Source organism: Dendropsophus ebraccatus, chromosome 10, assembly GCF_027789765.1.
Source record: "Dendropsophus ebraccatus isolate aDenEbr1 chromosome 10, aDenEbr1.pat, whole genome shotgun sequence".
Classification (NCBI taxonomy): Eukaryota; Metazoa; Chordata; class Amphibia; order Anura; family Hylidae; genus Dendropsophus; species Dendropsophus ebraccatus.
In genome coordinates, this window is record NC_091463.1 from 101,254,047 (window position 1) to 101,274,211 (window position 20,165).

The window sequence follows — 20,165 nt, forward strand, 5'->3', positions numbered from 1 at the left end:
TATATGGGAGGGGATGCAGGGGGCTATTCTATATGGGAGGGGGATGCAGGGGGGCTATTCTATATAGGAGGAGGATGCAGGGGGCTATTCTATATGGGAGGGGGATGCAGGGGGCTATTCTATATGGGGGGGATGCAGGGGGCTATTCTATATGGGGGGGGATGCAGGGGGGCTATTCTATATGGGGGGGGGATGCAGGGGGCTATTCTATATGGGAGGGGGATGCAGGGGGGCTATTCTATATGGGGGGATGCAGGGGGCTATTCTATATTGGGGGGATGCAGGGGGGCTATTCTATATGGGAGGGGCATGCAGGGGGGCTATTCTATATGGGAGGGGGATGCAGGGGGCTATTCTATATGGGAGGGGGATGCAGGGGGGGCTATTCTATATAGGGAGGGGGATGCAGGGGGGCTATTCTATATGGGAGGGGGGATGCAGGGGGCTATTCTATATGGGGGGGATGCAGGGGGGGCTATTCTATATAGGGAGGGGGATGCAGGGGGGCTATTCTATATGGGAGGGGGATGCAGGGGGGCTATTCTATATGGGAGGGATGCAGGGGGGTATTCTATATGGGGGGATGCAGGGGGGTATTCTATATGGGAGGGGGATGCAGGGGGGCTATTCTATATGGGAGGGGGATGCAGGGGGACTTTTCTATATGGGGGGATGCAGGGGGGGCTATTCTATATAGGGGGATGCAGGGGAGGCTATTCTATATGGGAGGGGGATGCAGGGGGGGTATTCTATATGGGAGAGATGCAGGGGGTATTCTATATGGGAGGGGGATGCAGGGGGGCTATTCTATATGGGAGGGGGATGCGGGGGGGGGGCTATTCTATATAGGGAGATGTACAGCAGGGGGGCTATTCTATATGGGGGGATGCAGGGGGGGCTATTCTATATGGGGGGATTTATAGATGAGGATGTTGCTGGAGCAAGAAGCCTAAAATGTCTGTCTGACAGATCCCGTGGAGAGGAGTCATGGCCAGAGAAGCCTTCCTGATGACCGGAGCCAGATGGAGAAGAAAAAGAAAAGTGCAGAGAAGACGCCTACTGTGAGTGACAGGATGTAACTGCACTATAATCACCTGTAAGGTCTGCAGAACCTTTATACAGCTGGGATCTGCCTCAGTATCAGGGGTGTCACACTCCTGCCCTCCAGGTGTTGCAAAACTACAATTCCCGTCATGCTTTAGCTGTCCAGGCATGATGGGATTTGTAGTTTTGTAACAGCTGGAGGGACAGAGTGTAACATCTGTGTTCTATTGTCGCTGCTTTGGGAGAATATTGGTCTTTAGATAGTGGCTGTTATTTGGTGCCAGTATAGTGGTATTATCCAGTCACTGTATGGTGAGAGTATTGGGCATGGTGTGATGGTATAGTGGTATTATCCAGTCACTGTATGGTGAGGGTAGTGGGCATGGTGTGATGGTATAGTGGTAGTATCCAGTCACTGTATGGTGAGAGTAGTGGGCATGGTGTGATGGTATAGTGGTATTATCCAGTCACTGTATGGTGAGAGTAGGGGGCATGGTGTGATGGTATAGTGGTATTATCCAGTCACCGTATGGTGGGAGTAGTGGGCATGGTGTGATGGTATTACTCGTATTATTGGTAATTTTAGTGTTGTATATAGTGGATTGTATTCAGTCACAGTGTAGCGGTATTAGTCACTATGTGGTGATAATGGCCGTGCTCATGGTGGGGTGATATTATTTGTTACTTATATACTGTTAGTATAGGAAATATTGGTGGGTTTGCTTAGTGACAGTATGGCAGTAACGTGTACAGTATGGTGATAATATTTGCTTACTGGTGTTAACTATGACAGTGTTATCATGCACAGAAAAAAGATAGATAGATAGATAGATAGATAGATAGATAGATAGATAGATAGGAGATAGATAGATAGATAGATGATAGATAGGAGATAGATAGATAGATAGATAGATAGATAGATAGATAGATAGGAGATAGATAGATAGATAGATAGATAGATAGATAGATAGATAGATAGATAGATAGATAGGAGATAGATGATAGATAGGAGATAGATAGATAGGAGATAGATAGATAGATAGGAGATAGATAGATAGATAGATAGATAGATAGATAGGAGATAGATAGATAGATAGATAGATAGGAGATAGATAGATGATAGATAGGAGATAGATAGATAGATAGATGATAGATAGGAGATAGATAGATAGATAGATAGGAGATAGATAGGAGATAGATAGATAGATAGATAGATAGGAGATAGATAGATAGATAGATAGATAGATAGATAGATAGATAGGAGATAGATAGATAGGAGATAGATAGATAGGAGATAGATAGATAGGGAGATAGATAGATAGATAGGAGATAGATAGGAGATAGATAGGAGATAGATAGATAGGAGATAGATAGATAGATAGATAGATAGATAGATAGATAGATAGATAGATAGATAGATAGGGGATAGGAGATAGATAGATAGGAGATAGATAGATAGGGAGATAGATAGATAGATAGATAGGAGATAGATAGATAGATAGATAGATAGATAGATAGATAGATAGGAGATAGATAGATAGGGAGATAGATAGATAGGAGATAGATAGGAGATAGATAGATAGATAGGAGATAGATAGGAGATAGATAGATAGATAGATAGATAGGAGATAGATAGGAGATAGATAGGAGATAGATAGATAGGAGATAGATAGATAGGGGATAGATACTATAGATAGATAGATAGATAGATAGATATCCAGTAGGAAATGGCTATCTAGCAGCTTATTATGTAGCTTTGACCGCCATTATATGGAGACATAGTCAGGATAAAAGGGATTTAAAAAATATAGTAACTTTTGTCCAAAAACAGCACCACCCTGTCCTCAGACTGTGTATGGTTATTACAACTTGGCTCCATTCACTTCAATGGAACTGAGCTGCAATACCTCACACAAACTGAAGAAGAGTGTGACACTGTTTCTGGAAGAAGGTGGCCATGTTTTTCTCCTATAAAGGGAATCTGTGAGGTCCGTACCAGGTCTAGGGCTGTAGATCTCAGCAGACAGGTGTGAGGGAGATATCACTGACCTTTAGTCCAGTGTAAACTTATATAATTGTCCTTTTCATTTCCAACTAAAGTTTCACAACAGCAGCGGCAGCAGCAGCACTAACCTATACGTCCATCAGTCAGAGCAGGAAGGTACGGGGGCAGAAGGTGCTGCGGTGGCTCCACCTCTGTGACACTTCAGCTGGTAATGAAAAGAATGGTTACAGAGGTTTACACTGGACTAAAGGTCCAGTCCCTGACCTATACGCTGGGATCTACAGCTGTGTACCTGGTATAGAGCCCACAGGTTTCCTGTAAGGGCACGTTCATACCTAATCAAATGCGGATTTGATGCTTCTTATTTAATCAGTTGAAATGAATGCATATATATGCCGCATCAAATCATCAGCAGATCATGTTATAGCATTATTTTTAGGTGCTGATGGTGGGGTTCACATGTTTAGGGGAGTAGTGGGGACATGGCTAAATGAAGCAGAATTTGCTACAGCTCGTATTTTACACGGCTATCCATGATATATAGGGAAGGATATGGTATGTGGGCTGCTGGGGTTTGATTGCCAGGGCTGATTTTAAGTCCCAGTCCGGCCCTGGCTACAGCAGCAGAAGACCACACCGGGGGCCACTCTGCTCAGCTAAGAACAGGAAACTGAGGCTACAATTTGCACAAGCTCATCGAAATTGGACAGTAGAAGATTGGAAAAACGTTGCCTGGTCTGATGAGTCTCGATTTCTGCTGCGACATTCGGATGGTAGGGTCAGAATTTGGCGTCAACAACATGAAAGCATGGATCCATCCTGCCTTGTATCAACGGTTCAGGCTGGTGGTGGTGGTGTCATGGTGTGGGGAATATTTTCTTGGCACTCTTTGGGCCCCTTGGTTCCACTTGAGCATCGTTGCAACGCCACAGCCTACCTGAGTATTGTTGCTGACCATGTCCATCCCTTTATGACCACAATGGACCCAACATCTGATGGCGACTTTCAGCAGGATAATGCGCCATGTCATAAAGCTAGAATCATCTCAGACTGGTTTCTTGAACATGACAATGAGTTCACTGTACTCCAATGGCCTCCACAGTCACCAGATCTCAATCCAATAGAGCATCTTTGGGATGTGGTGGAAGCATTCGCATCATGGATGTGCAGCCGACAAATCTGCGGCAACTGTGTGATGTCATCATGTCACTATGGACCAAAATCTCTGAGGAAGCTTCCAGCACCTTGTTGTATCTATGCCACCAAGAATTGAGGAAGTTCTGAAGGCAAAAGGGGGTCCAACCCGTTACTAGCATGGTGTACCTAATAAAGTGGCCGGTGAGTGTGTGTATATATATATATATATATATATATATATATATATATATATATATATATATATATATATATATATTAGCAGAGAATCCGCAGCACACAAAAAGTTCGTGAAGACTGTGATTTATTTAATTCATAAGTGCAGCAATCCAACAGACGCAACGTTTCGGTGATGTCATATCACCATTTTCAAGCGTGAAAATGGTGATATGACATCACTGAAACGTTGCGTCTGTTGGATTGCTGCACTTATGAATTAAATAAATCATGGTCTTCACGAACTTTTTGTGTGCTGCGGATTCTCTGCTAATATATGAAGACGGTCTGAAGTCAGGACCCTGAACGCTGGCACCTTTACCTGCATTGCTGTGCTGCTCACTCTCTTTGCTTATTTATATATATATAAATATATATATATATATAAATATATATATATAAATGAAATCTTTAGTGCAGCACTCCTTAAAATGGGTAAATGCGGTGCCTTCCAGCATGCACCCTTGCGACCACAGGTGCTAAGTATATACAACAGAAAAAGCCGTGGCACTCCAAAATGTAGTGAAAAAATTACGTGGTTTATTAGCCCAAATCCGCAAATCTGCGGATTTGGGCTAATAAACCACGTAATTTTTTCACTACATTTTGGAGTGCCACGGCTTTTTCTGTTGTAAATATATATATATATATATATAATATGTGTGTCTGTGTGTGTGTGTGTGGGGGGGGGGGGGCTACCATTTGAATTTTTGCCTCAGGCAGCAGAACAGATAGAGCCTGCAGCCCCTGATTAAGTATTGGGGGAGGGATGTATCTGGATCCAGGGCATCAGTCATTGTACATATAACGGGAGGAAAACACAAATAAGTACAAACGTGTAGGTGACATGCTGCAGGCGTGAGCGCTGCCAGTGACAGCTCCTCTCATCCCGCCGCAGGATGTTGCTCACCTCTCCATGCAGTCTGACAGCCGAGAACAAAGGTTTGATGCCGGCGCATCGTGGCCCCCGACGGCGTACAAGAATCCATTGTATGTAGCGACTCCCACGCCTCCCCGTCTCTTCGACATCGGCGCACACATGCTCCACTTGTTTGTGTGAGGATCAAAACATTCCATGGATTTAAGACAAGAGCTGCCGTCTCTGCCCCCAACCGCGTATAACCTGGGAAGAAGTAATATACAGAGAGAAGACATTATATACAGGGAGAAGACGTCATATACAGAGGGAAGACATTATATACAGGGAGAAGACGTCATATACAGATAGAAGACGTCATATACAGAGAGAAAAATATACAGAGAGAAGACATCATATACAAGTAGAAGACATCATATGCAGAGAGAAGACGTTATATACAGAGAGATAGAAGACATTATATATGTGGTGTCCCACCACGGGTGTTTTGTGTCTCTCATTTACACCACTCAAAAAAGCTTCTTCCTCCAGGTTAAAGTGGTGATGAAGTGCACTTTGAGGTTTCACCACTAGATGTCAGTACTTTTATATGTGTATTCCTATGTAATGCACAGCTGAGGTTAGGAATGGGTTACTGTTTTATATGTGTACCATATGCTTTTGCTAACAGAGATGCTAATCAGAGATGCTTTCTACCACTGGCCTATCTCTTTCTTTCTTTTGCACATACTCTTTTCCACCTCTCACAGGGTAGATTGCTTAGCCCCTGTAGGAAGTAGTCACTTGGTGGGGGTGGTGTAGCATCAGTTCTTACCCAGATTCTCGTGGGAGAAGGACACATAGAACTAACGTCCCAGCTGTAGCCAAGCCAGGGCATGGCTCACGCCAGGACCCTCGTCCAGGACAAGTCAGTTTAGTCTGGTTTAGTCTAAGACGCGTGGGTATACAGATGCAACGAGAGACACTCAACTTTTTCAGTACTTATACTATTGTGGTGAGCCCCCGTGGTGTTATGTCAGAGGTACGGTCAGTCACTTTCTAGATGGTACAGTGTGACGCCACTCCTGTGGTGGTTGGCCGAGATACAGCCGGGCCCAATGTTATTATGTAATGATGCCAGTGCCAGTTGGGTACACAGGTGTGGTGGCACACCTGCTTTTAGTTTAAAGGGCCGGTTGTACCTTGTTCCCCTGTGGTCAGTGACCTGCTGGGTTGCTGAGGGGATATTATGTTGTGTAGCGTTACTTGAGGAGAAACTGTTAGGTGCGTCTTGTCTTCCTTCCTCACCATACAGGAACCTGACTAAAACTGCTTACGAAGGGTGGGACCTGGCAGAGGGCCAGGGCCCAAGGGGGACCACTGTAGGGAGCGTTCTAGCTTGCGTCCTTCCCCTACAGATTCTAGTAACAAAAGACCTCTACACTTCCTCTACCCATGTGACTTCCTATCTCCAGCTTATCTAACATGTGCTGTGAGTGGGTGAATAGTGCATTAGAAGAAGTAAAGTGAGAGATGATAGAACAGAAGAAAAAGATACTCCCATAGGTTCACAGATCCACTTGACACATAAATAAACAATAAACCTTTACATAATTCAGCCGTGCAGCTACTAAGTGCATATATCTATAATAGCGACAGCTAGTGGCTAAACTTTATCACTACTACATCACCACTTACTTACAAAAGGTACAGGCTTTTGCGAAGGGTGTAACCAATAGCAACACCAGTGGTGGGACACCACACTATATCTACTATGCAGTGATAAACACTTTCAAGGGAGAAGAGTCTAGGAACATCCTAGCCCACGCCGTGAACCAGTCTAAAAAGTGCAGCATAGTATCCTGATACACAAGAGGAACTAGCCTGGATAGGACAAAGCTACCAGAAGGTCTACGTATCCTATCTCGCAGTGCAGGTAACTGGGAAATACCCGGGAGCTTAGCTTAACCCAGATAACCACGACTGGGGCTTGTAGAGAGAAGACATCATATACAGATAGAAGACGTCATATACACTGTAACTATTTAACACAAAGCAGAATCCTCAGACGTTCTGCATCTATCTGGCTGTTATATCTTCAGTTATCAGGATCTCTGTTTGCTTTCAGTGAATGTAAATATTACAGAAGCTGCAAACCCTAAAAGGAGAGAAACTTTACACAGCTGAGAGTTTGGTGCAATTGTATCCAGTCTAGACCAGCTGAGCACAGATCTCCTGTTCTAAAGCAGCAGTGACCTCCAGCCGATGGCCCCAGGGCATGCTGGGAGCTGGGGAGCCGCAGCTAAACCCCAGGAGTACACAGCACCTGAACACATTTCTTTCCTTTCTCATTAGTTTGTTACAGTGTATCAGTACAGATAAAGTATAGCATAGAATTGTCAGCAGTGATACATAGTGATACATTGTCACAAACCTCCAGCTGTAAATGGGAAAGTGAAAGTTTTGTAGAGAATTATAGAACTTGTAAAGAAAAGTTTTACTGTGTGGCAATTAATGGGGAAATCTGCAGAAAAAAAATCATACAGTGTCAGAAAGATTAGATAGATTTGTAATATATATATAGATTTGTAACTTCTATTAAAAAATCTCCAGTCTTCCAGTACACGACTTAAAGGGGTAGTGCACCAAAAAATTTTTTCTTTCAAATCAACTGCTGCCATGAAGTGCCAGAGATTTGTAATTTACTTCTATTAAAAAATCTCAAGCCTTCCAGTACTTATCAGCTGCTGTATGCCCAACAGGAAGTTGTATTATTTCCAGTCTGGACAGCAGGAGAGGTTTTCTATGGGGATTTGCTCCTGTTTTGGACAGTTCCTGACATGGACAGAGGAGGCAACAGAGAGCACTGTGTCAGACAGGAAAGAAAACACCACTTCCTGCTGGACACACAGCAGCTGATAAGTACTGGAAGACTTGAGATTTTTTAATAGAAGTGAATTACAAATCTCTGGCACTTTATGGCACCAGTTGATTTAAAAGAAAATTTTTTTTGGTGGACTACCCCTTTAAGTAATCTCCAGTCTCACGACTCGGGTGTATGTACCTGCAGAGTCCAGCAGGGGGCGCAGTATATGTAGAAATCAGTGCGTTCTCCTTCCAGTCCCCTGCTGCCAGCTGCTTTGCGATGTCCCCCCTCCCATCCCGTTCTGCCTGGTTTTTGCAATGTGCCCCCTCCCTCCCGGCCGTGCTGCCTGGTCCCAAGCAGCAGGATGAACGCTCCTTTTATCTGCCGCTCATCACACTGCACGGCCGAGAGGGAGGGGGGACATTGCAAACACCGAGCACAGTGGGATGGGAGGGGGGACAAATCGCAAAGCAGCTGGCAGCACGGGACTGGAGGGAGAACCCACTGATTTCTACATATACTGCGCCCCCTGCTGGACTCTGCAGGTACATACACCCGAGTCGTGACATCACAGTTTTTTAGAGAAATTGAAGTCTGCCTGATCTACTTAAATGTGGGAAATAGCAGTATGTTTTATATATATATATATATATATATATACCACTATATGTGCATTTCCCATAATTAGTGTATATTAGAAATTTGTCTAACTTTTCTTATGTAATAACTTAATAAAAAATACATTTTGCCCGGAGTTGTCATTTAACATTTTATTTTAACATAACAATAATTTGTTACAATGATGGGAGTTAGTATATCAGGATTGTTATAACGTCCTCGCAGCGGCCGTGATTGAACCCTGAGAAGGTGGCAGATGTACAGGGCAGACCGCTCAGTATAATGAGGGGGATGGGGTTCATTGATCCCTCCCCCAACACACAGATGCCCCTGGCAGCAGTCTGGCATAGTTGGCGGTTTTCTGCACATGTAGCAGAGCTGAGTTGCCGTCCTCAGGATGAATGGCGTGTGATTGTGATATTGTTTTGTACACGCTGGAGAGGCAGCGAGGTGATGGGAGGGCGCGATACATCCACAGCTGCTCGCGGAGGGCGGATGGCAGGCTTTATCTGCAGCCAGGGCCGTCTTAACAGTATTATGGGCCCCTGGGCAGAGGTGCGAATTGCCCCCCCCCCCCCCAACCGCCACCATCAAATCCCCCACATCTTTGCATATAGTGCCCCCCATAGTAGCCAATCCCCCCATAGTAGCCAATCCCCCCATATAGTGCCCCCCATAGTAGCCAGTGCCCCCCATAGTAGCCAGTGCCCCCCATAGTAGTCAGTGCCCCTCATAGTAGCCAGTGCCCCCCATAGTAGCCAGTGCCCCCCATAGTAGCCAGTGCCCCTCACAATAGCCAGTGCCCCCATAGTAGCCAGTGTCCCCCATAGTAGCCAGTACCCCCATAGTAGCCAGTGCCCCCCATAGTAGTCAGTGCCCCTCATAGTAGCCAGTGCCCCCCATAGTAGCCAGTGCCCCCACAATAGCCAGTGCCCCCCACAGTAGCCAGTGCCCCCCATGATAGCCAGTGCCCCCATAGTAGCCAGTGCCCCTCACAGTAGCCAGTGCCCCCATAGTAGCCAGTGTCCCCCATAGTGGCCAGTGTCCCCCATAGTGGCCAGTGCCCCCCATAGTAGCCAGTGTCCCCCATAGTAGCCAGTGCCCCCCATAGTAGCCAGTGCCCCCCACAGTAGCCAGTGGCCCCCACAGTAGCCAGTGCCCCCCACAGTAGCCAGTGGCCCCCACAGTAGCCAGTGCCCCCCATAGTAGCCAGTGCCCCCCATAGTAGCCAGTGCCCCCATAGTAGCCAGTGCCCCCCATAGTATCCAGTGCCCCCATATTAGCCAGTGCCCCCCATAGTAGCCAGTGCCCCCCATAGTAGCCAGTGCCCCCATAGTAGCCAGTGCCCCCATAGTAGCCAGTGCCCCCCATAGTAGCCAGTGCCCCCCATAGTAGCCAGTGCCCCCCATAGTAGCCAGTGCCCCCATATTAGCCAGTGCCCCCCATAGTAGCCAGTGCCCCCCATAGTAGCCAGTGCCCCCATAGTAGCCAGTGCCCTCCATAGTAGCCAGTGCCCTCCATAGTAGCCAGTGCCCCCATAGTAGCCAGTGCCCCCCCAAAACAACAAACCAGTTACTCACCCGTCCGGCGGCCCCAGCAGCTCCTCTCCCGGCAGCGCGCACTCCCGACATCCTCCGGCACAGGCAGCGGGGTACAGAGAGACTGCCTGTGCCGAAAGTGACCTGCTGCATGACACATCCAGGACACAGGCAGCGTCTCTGTACCCCGCTGCCTGTGCCGGAGGATGACGGGAGCGCGCTGCCGGGAGAGGAGCTGCTGGGGGTGCCGGACGGGTGAGTTCCTGGACTGCCCGCCCCTTCTATCGCCGCTCAGCTGAGTCGATCAGAAGCCCAGGAAAGTGCTGCTCATTGCACTTTCCTGGGCTTCTGATCGGCTGTCAGCTGAGAAGCGATAGAAGGGGCGGGCGGAGGGGATCACTCAGGGCCGCTCACTATGCATATGCATAGTGAGCGGCAATAGAGGGGGCGGGCGGGACGGCTTCCTTGCGGTGCTCAGCCCTGCTTGGGAGCCGTCTTCGCTTTATAGGACGCACTTAGTTTTATAAGTGCGTCTTATAAAGCTAAAAATACAGGTCACAGAGGGCAGGGGCCCCCTAGGACGCAAGGGCCCCCGGGCAGCCGCCTACCCTGCCCAATGGGTAAGACGGCCCTGTCTGCAGCTCCGAGAAGAAGAAAAACGCTGCAATCGCATTTCCGGAAAAACTGCTTAGTGTGGGAATCTGTTCTTATTATTAATAATCTAAAATACTTTCCTCTATTTATCGCCACCAATTCCGCTGAGGAAAGATTTCACTGTCTAATATCCAAAAGGAGATAATTAAAGGGGAAAAGTTGCATTGTGTCCTTAAAGGGCCGGCGTCCTGTCATCTGACAGTGATGGGGAAATGTTTGCCAACTTTCTTAGAGACCCCAGGCAATTCTATACCCCAGGCTATTCTATAACTCTGCTTCTTGTTGGCGACTAGGAACATTTTACTAGTTGACAACCCTCACAGACCAGCTGAAAGTCTGTTACAATGTGTCAGCGCAATAATCCAATGTGAGCTAGATATATCAGTAGCAAAAAATGTCTCTCTTGCCCTAACCCTAACTCCTTCACTGCCCGTAACAGCAAGGGACTTTACCCTGGACCAAAACCCTTGATTCTTTCTCTATAAAAGCAGATAATCCCTCTCAGTGTAAGCAGCGCTGTGATCTGACTTTCCACCACTAGATGTCAGTATTGTCACATTCCAGGACCTGAATCCGTCTGATACACTTCATTGGCTTGGACAGCTCTGTATATGATACATTGTATACGAGCCCCAGGACTTAGCTCTCTCATCACTTATATCCCTTCTTTTCTTCAGTCACATCAGTTTTAATAAACTAAAAGTAATAGTATCAGAGAAGGCAAGAAACATAGAAATATATCTTATCAGGAAAAAAAAAGCCACTTTCTCCACTTTTACCTTATAGTAAAAGTCTGCATATGGCAGTGAGTCTGTCTGTACCAGACACACTCTCCAGGGCAGGGAAGGCTGCTGTCATCCTGGCAGTGGCTGCTGTCATCCTCCCAGTGGCTGCTGTCATCCTGGTAGTGGCTGCTGTCATCCTCCCAGTGGCTGCTGTCATCCTGGTAGTGGCTGCTCTCATCCTCCCAGTGGCTGCTGTCATCCTGGCAGTGGCTGCTGTCATCCTCCCAGTGGCTGCTGTCATCCTGGCAGTGGCCGCTGTGATCCTGGTAGTGGCCGCTGTCATCCTGGCAGTGGTTGCTGTCATCCTCCCAGTGGCTGCTGTCATCCTCCCAGTGGCTGCTGTCTTCCTCCCAGTGGCTGCTGTCATCCTGGCAGTGGCCGCTGTCATCCTGGTAGTGGCTGCTGTCATCCTGGCAGTGGTTGCTGTCATCCTCCCAGTGGCTGCTGTCATCCTCCCAGTGGCTGCTGTCATCCTCCCAGTGGCTGCTGTCATCCTCCCAGTGGCTGCTGTCATCCTTGCAGCGGCTGCCGGCAGTTACTCTCTGTTCACTTGATGCCTTTTATTTATTTGATCCCAATTATTCTAGTAGAAAAGTTCAGGGTTTTTTTTTTGCACAAAGAAGATGGTTGTGGCCTCATCCACACATGACGATCCTGATTCACTGACAGATGTGGTCGTCCACACATCCGTCTTTACTACTGATCTGTTTCGGAAAAAAAAAGAAGTAGGACCTGCACTTATAGGATCCGCTTATAAGCTCCAATAGACGTCAGTGTGGTCGGGGATTTACTGATGCACCATCCAGTTGTCAGTGAAGCATTTCCTAGTAGCCCCCGGTGACCTCCTTTTATTGACGACCTATCAGTTTTTGCTGGTCGATCGCTACACGGTATCACTGATCCTGGATCACTAAGCAAACGCCTGATATATTCTCACATTCACCACAAGGTGGCAGTAGAAGTGATGTCAGTCAATGAAGTAACTTTCTGTACTTGTTAGGTGCAGTCATGAGACCCGATGACTGCCGCTGCCCCCTATCCTCCACCATATCATGTACAAGTCGTGTTCTAGCAAAGGAAGACAGAATTCTTACAGATACCAGAGCCCAGCGTCAGCTCAAAGAGACACTGCACCCAGTGACTGCTCGTGGGGAAGAGACTGCACCCAGTGACTGCTCGGCGGGAAATGACTGCACCCAGTGACTGCTCGGGGGTAAGAGACTGTATCCAGTGACTGCACAGGCAGAAGAGACTGTATCCAGTGACTGCACAGGCGGAAGAGACTGTATTCAGTGACTGCTCGGGGGAAGAGACTGTATCCAGTGACTGCTCGGAGGGAAGAGACTGTATCCAGTGACTGCTCGGAGGGAAGAGACTGTATCCAGTGACTGCTCGGAGGGAAGAGACTGAATTCAGTGACTGCTCGGGGGGAAGAGACTGTATCCAGTGACTCTGTGCTCTGTATATGACGGCCTGTACCCCATCCTCTGTATACAACGGCCTGTACCCCATCCTCAGTATAAGGCGGCCTGTACCCCATCCTCTGTATACGGCGGCCTGTACCCCATCCACTGTATACGGCGGCCTGTACTCCATCCTCTGTATACGGCGGCCTGTACTCCATCCTCTGTATACGGCGGCCTGTACCCCATCCTCAGTATACGGCGGCCTGTACCGCATCCTCTGTATACGGCGGCCTGTACCCCATCCTCTGTATACGGCGGCCTGTACCCCATCCTCAGTATACGGCGGCCTGTACCCCATCCTCAGTATACGGCGGCCTGTACCCCATCCTCAGTATACGCCATCAGTCACTCTCATCACTCACTTGTTGTTCAGAGCGGCCACGCCGACCGTGCTCCTGGGCGTGGACATACTGGCCACATAATTCCACTGTCGTGCCTGAGGGTCCCAGCGCTCCACTGTGTTCAGATAGCTCCATCCATCATGGCCGCCTACGGCGTACATGGGACCTTCCAGCACGGCCACGCCTGGGGAAGACAGACAAGTGTTACCAGTATCCGAGAAGCAATGGCGTTGCTGTGTACAGTATAAACCACTGCAATAATTACACTGTCCAATATTATAGCCCCACCCTATATTACTACCCCGCCCCATATTAAAGCTCTGCCCTATATTATAGCCCTGCCCCATATTACAGCTCCACCCCATATTAAAGCTCTGCCCTATATTATAGCCCCACCCCATATTAAAGCTCTGCCCTATATTATAGCCCCGCCCAATATTACAGCTCCGCCCTTTTCTATACTGGCTGTGTGAGTGCAGGCACATTATAGCAGCAGTGTGTATAGCTGAGTGTGAGTGCAGGCACATTATAGCAGCAGTGTGTATAGCTGAGTGTAAGTGCAGGCACATTATAGCAGCAGTGTGTATAGCTGAGTGTGAGTGCAGGCACATTATAGCAGAGGATGGGAAACACAAGGACTGAGAGAGACTGCAGGGAGCAGGAAGGAATGAGCAGGGCAGATGTGGGCACATACATGCAGCACTCTCTGTCCGGGGAGAGAGGGGTTACACCAAAGCAATGCTGTTACAGCAAGTCACAATTTTGAAAAACTGAGCTCTTTTTGCAAAACGCTCTTAATTCAAGTTACTCTTAAACCGAGATACCACTGTGAGTATGTGTGTGTATGTGTGTGTGTATGTACAGTATGTGTGTGTGTGTGTGTTACACATCTGATTGTACCTTCTTTGCTTAGTGACACGGCCCCTTCTTACCCATACAACCTGCTCTTACCCAGTCCGTGCCGGTGGGTGGACATGGGGGGCATTATTGTCCACACTTTGGTGACGGGGTTGAAGCACTCCACAGTATTGGACGTCTTCAGTCCATCTCGTCCTCCAACCACATAGAGCTTGTTGTCGATCACAGCCACCCCAAACTGCAGCCGCCGGCCGTTCATGGTGCTGACCTGTATCCAGCTGTTTGTCCGTAGGTCATACTTCTCAATGGTTGTAGCCCCTACAATATATAAGTAACCACCATCACTGAGTGTAATGTATGTACAGAGTGACCCCACCAGCAGAATACTGAGTGCAGCTCTGGGGTATAATATAGTATGTGACTGAGGATCAGTAATGTAATGTATGTACACAGTGACCCCACCAGCAGAATACTTAGTGCAGCTCTGGAGTATAATGCAGGATGTAACTCAGGATCAGTAATGTAATGTATGTACACAGTGACCCCACAAGCAGAATAGTGAGTGCAGCTCTGAAGTATAATACAGGATGTAACTCAGGATCAGTAATGTAATGTATGTACACAGTGACCCCACCAGCAGAATAGTGAGTGCAGCTCTGGAGTATAATACAGGATGTAACTCAGGATCAGTAATGTAATGTATGTACACAGTGACCCCACCAGCAGAATAGTGAGTGCAGCTCTGGAGTATAATACAGGATGTAACTCAGGATCAGTAATGTATGTATTCAGTATTCACTGTTTATGTAAATAAACTACAGATCAGTTGTGTCTACCTCCCTATTATAATGCAGGGTCCTTATATATTTGTGTATTTGCCCTATAAACCTTTTCCACCTATAAGAAGACTTGGAAGGACAATACAGGAACCTCATCCCCCTTATAAATAAACAGTGAAATAGAAGGGGATAAAAGGGGAAGATCAGAAAGATTTTTGCTGCATCAGGATTATCCTGAGATCAAACAGATTGAGATTGACGGGTCGGTCATTAATATTCATCCTCTTCGCCCGGTGAATAGCGAGCGTCCGTCTGGAGATCGGGAATTAATTCCGGGCGCCCTCTCGCTTGTTATTCTTTACAAGAACAAGAGATGTGAAAGTTTCAGCTAACGGTGATTAACATTTCTAGGTTGGGGCTTTGCCTCCTCCAGACTACGTGGATTACGGGCGCCTTCCTGTATTCGTACCGCTCCATAGACTCCAGCTCTTCTCTTCTTCTGGCCTTGGTGGGTTGTTGGGGAGGCCGCGTCCTCATTGGGCTGAGGTGGCATTTATATATATATAATTCATTGTAACCGGTGAGAGCGTCGGCGGCAGTGGTGACATCTTATTGATTGTTTTTATCTGTCTGTCACTTTGGATGAAGGTGAGACCACTGGGGGGGAAATGAATCCAGCCGGGGATCGATGTGCGGACCGCCAGCAGAGCATTTACTTGATTGGATGACTTATTCTCTTGTCTTTTATGGACAATTATAGACATTGCTCTTCACGGTGAATATAATCCCTGAGCTCCGCGGGATGACCCCCCCCCTGCCTGGATCTATACAGAAGAGAACACCAAGTGTCTATCTATGAGCTGGAGAGTCCATGATCTCCATCATAGTGGATGGTTCTCAGTGCTATAATAGGAGACAGAATTAGGGAGGTGTCTCTTACTGTACTTCGCTAGGCGCGGCGGTCAGCTTGTCAGCCGGCTGCCTTTCATCTCCGTGCTGCTCCATGCCGCTTTGCTCTGCGTGTCTGGGAAAACTGGGTCCAGTCCTGGGAAAGTTTGGAACCTGCTTTTCCAGGCACCCGGAGTGGCACAGAGTTCAATGGCAGCTGGCTGACAAGCTGACCGCCGAGCCTAGCGAAGTACAGTAAATCACTTATCCCTATCAGAAATCTCTGCAAATGTTCACAAATCTCTCAAGTCTCTGAAAAACCAACTAGTGTAAGGCTATGTTCACACTACGTATATGTCCAGCCGGACATATACGTGTTAAACTCCGGCCGGGAATTTATGCAAGTTGCGGCCAGCTACGTATGGTCTGCGAACTTACGCCCGTAGTCTACTTACGCTTCCCGAGCGCCATATGTAGCGATCTGACAGCGGTCTTTTACTTGGATATCTTCGGCTAGCCCCGGACACCCCACAGAACCTTTTGGATCGGCAAATCAAAGTGCAAAAATGAAGAAATCACCACTCCGTACGGGACCGCATGTTGCGCTACGGGCGTAAGTTACAGCATTTCCGTCCTGAAACAATGGTCTGGTTCATTTTTTACGGCGCCGCATACGATCCTGGCGTAAGTTCTTACGTAGTGTGAACTGTGCAGCCGTAGATCCTATACTTTCCATTATACCCAAACTACGTAAATCTCTGTCCGCTTATTCACGGAACGCGCTACTTACGTAGTGTGAACATAGCCTAAAACTGTAACCAGACAAGGAGGATAAGAAGTAATTGTGTCTGAGGGAACGCATGGCCTGAGGTCTCTGGCTGATCAGGAAGGCTAAGGATACTGTGAATACATACATATATGATCAGTGTGCTATAGCCTTATTCTATGCTGCGGCCTCACAGTGTATATTGTATCGCCTGAGTTGCAGCCTCTCTGATATTTTACGGCTCTTGGACAATTATAATTTGTACCTTTGGTAGCGTCCATCCCGCCCACGGCATAAAGAGCCCCGACTGTTGACTTGCGAGGTTTAGTCCGGGGACTTTGCATCATCGATCTCCGTTCCGGTAAGAGATGGTATTTCATGGCTTCCATCAGGAACTTCTGACAGTCCAGATCGTTGGCGAACATCGGGCTGTTCTCTAGATCTGCAAGTAACTGAACCGCAAGATTTAGTCACAGACAGGAAACCTCTCACACTGATAAATGAGGGCGACACAACTGTCCGATCTGTGACCACTCACATATACCGCCACTCACATACACCGCCACTCACACTATCTGTGGTCACATACACCGCTACTCACATACCCTGCCACTCACATACACCGCCACTAACACTATCTGTGGTCACATACTGTACATCACCACTCCCATACACCACCACTCACTATCTGTGCTCACATACACTGCCACTTAGAAAATCTGCAGTCACATAAACAGCCACTCACATACACCGCCACTCACACTATCTGTGGTCACATAAACCGCTACTCAGATACCCTGCCACTCACATACACCGCCACTCACACTATCTGTGGTCACATACACCGCCACTCACACTATCTGTGGTCACATACACCGCTACTCACATACACCGCCACTCACATACACCACCACTCACACTATCTGTGGTCACATACTGTACACCGCCACTCCCATACACCGCCACTCACACTATCTGTGGTCACATACTGTACACTACCACTTCCATACACCGCCACTCACTATCTGTGCTCACATACACTGCCACTAACAAAATCTGTAGTCACATAAACAGCCACTCACATACACTGTCACTTACACTATCTGTGGTCACATACTGTACACTGCCACTTCCATACACCGCCACTCACTATCTGTGCTCACATACACTGCCACTTAAAAAATCTGTAGTCACATACACTGCCACTCACATACACCTCCACTCACATACACCGCCACTTACAAGATCTGTGGTCACATACACCGCCACTTACATACACCTCCACTCCCTCAATCTGTGGTCACATACACAGTCACTCAAACGATCTGTGGTCACAAAGACCGCCACTTATCTGTAGTCATATACACCGCCACTTACATACACTGCCACTAACAAGATCTGTGGGCACATACAGCTGGCAACCTACTGCAATGGCCGGGATGAGAGATAAGTGAGGTCTCATCCATATAAAGCATTGATGCTATGGTCAGTAGCAGCTGCAGTGGGTAGTCAGCATGAGAGTCCCACCCTGTCATTCCACTGGGGTGGAATGACTGTATATTCCACTGTATATAGGAGCAGTATTATAGTAGTTATATCCCTGTATATAGGAGCAGTATTATAGTAGTTATATCCCTGTATATAGGAGCAGTATTATAGTAGTTATATTCCTGTATATAGGGGCAGTATTATAGCAGTTATATTCCTGTATATAGGAGCAGTATTATAGTAGTTATATTCTTGTATATAGGAGCAGTATTATAGTAGTATATTCCTGTATATAGGAGCAGTATTATAGTAGTTATATTCTTGTATATAGGGGGCAGTATTATAGTAGTTATATTCTTGTATATAGGAGCAGTATTATAGTAGTATATTCCTGTATATAGGAGCAGTATTATAGTAGTTATATTCCTGTATAGTAGTTATATTCCTGTATATAGGAGCAGTATTATACTAGTTATATTCCTGTATATAGGAGCAGTATTATAGTAGTTATATTCTTGTATATAGGGGGCAGTATTATAGTAGTTATATTCTTGTATATAGGAGCAGTATTATAGTAGTATATTCCTGTATATAGGAGCAGTATTATAGTAGTTATATTCCTGTATAGTAGTTATATTCCTGTATATAGGAGCAGTATTATAGTAGTTATATTCCTGTATATAGGAGCAGTATTATAGTAGTTATATTCCTGTATATAGGAGCAGTATTATAGTAGTTATATTCTTGTATATAGGGGGCAGTATTATAGTAGTTATATTCCTGTATATAGGGGGCAGTATTATAGTAGCTATATTTCTGTATATAGGAGCAGTATTATAGTAGTATATTCCTGTATATAGGGAGCAGTATTATAGTACTTATATTCTTGTATATAGGAGCAGTATTATAGTAGTATATTCTTGTATATAGGGAGCAGTATTATAGTACTTATATTCTTGTATATAGGAGCAGTATTATAGTAGTTATATTCCTGTATATAGGAACAGTATTATAGTAGTATATTCCTGTATATAGGGAGCAGTATTATAGTAGTATATTCCTGTATATAGGGAGTAGTATTATAGTACTTATATTCTTGTATATAGGAGCAGTATTATAGTAGTTATATTCCTGTATATAGGGGGCAGTATTATAGTAGTTATATTCTTGTATATAGGAGGCAATTTTTATTGGTATAAAACAAACAGAAATACAGAAATACTTTTCCATCAGAATAAATAAATAAATAAATGATCTTACAGTATAACTTATACTAATTGTAACTTAAGCCCATTTTAACTAAAGGGGAAAAGAAAAAGAAGTAAATAAATAAATAATAGCCTCCATGACAATATACTATATACAATACAATACAATATAATACATTAGTCCAGATGGACGTTCCTCCATAATCTAATGTTTTCCCCTTTTTTCCTGACCTCTAGTGCCCGGATCCACCTGAGCTCTGACATGATGAGGGATATGGCTTTGCTGTGATTGAATGGCTCACTATGGACAGAGACTCGCGTTCTAGTGTGCCAGTGGTAATACTTGATCACAGAGATGATCAGATACAGGGTCCCCCGGTTGATATTATACCCATTAGATGTGACCCCATAGATGATTTCTGGGTATTTCAGTGACTGTAATGTGGGGATCTGTAGCTTGGCTGATATGTCACACCAGATTTTCCGTCCACCCCAACACTCTGAGATGAAGTGATCCATAGTCTCCTCCTGCTGACAACCCAAGGGACACATGCGATCTGACACACTGAGGAACTTCAGGTTTCCCCTAACAAAGAGCTTCCCCTGTAATGAAAGCCAGGCGATATCCCAGAAC

General features: G+C 46.3%; 1 protein-coding gene and 1 long non-coding RNA gene across 3 annotated transcripts in view; one reads left to right on the plus strand and one right to left on the minus strand.

Moving 5' to 3' along the window:
* Positions 1 to 20,165, plus strand: part of LOC138802415 (uncharacterized) — a 40,330-nt gene that overhangs the window by 12,485 nt on the left and 7,680 nt on the right. The gene's annotated exons all lie outside the window — the stretch shown is intronic.
* The window catches only part of KLHL4 (kelch like family member 4), a 112,916-nt gene that overhangs the window by 4,541 nt on the left and 88,210 nt on the right, over positions 1 to 20,165 (minus strand). Inside the window, exons 6-9 of the mRNA XM_069985692.1 lie at positions 17,101 to 17,287; positions 14,496 to 14,720; positions 13,566 to 13,728; positions 5,331 to 5,543 (exon numbers count right to left, since the gene is read on the minus strand). Of these exons, the coding sequence (XP_069841793.1) occupies positions 5,331 to 5,543; positions 13,566 to 13,728; positions 14,496 to 14,720; positions 17,101 to 17,287 (788 nt within the window). The remainder of the gene's footprint in view (positions 1 to 5,330; positions 5,544 to 13,565; positions 13,729 to 14,495; positions 14,721 to 17,100; positions 17,288 to 20,165) is intronic.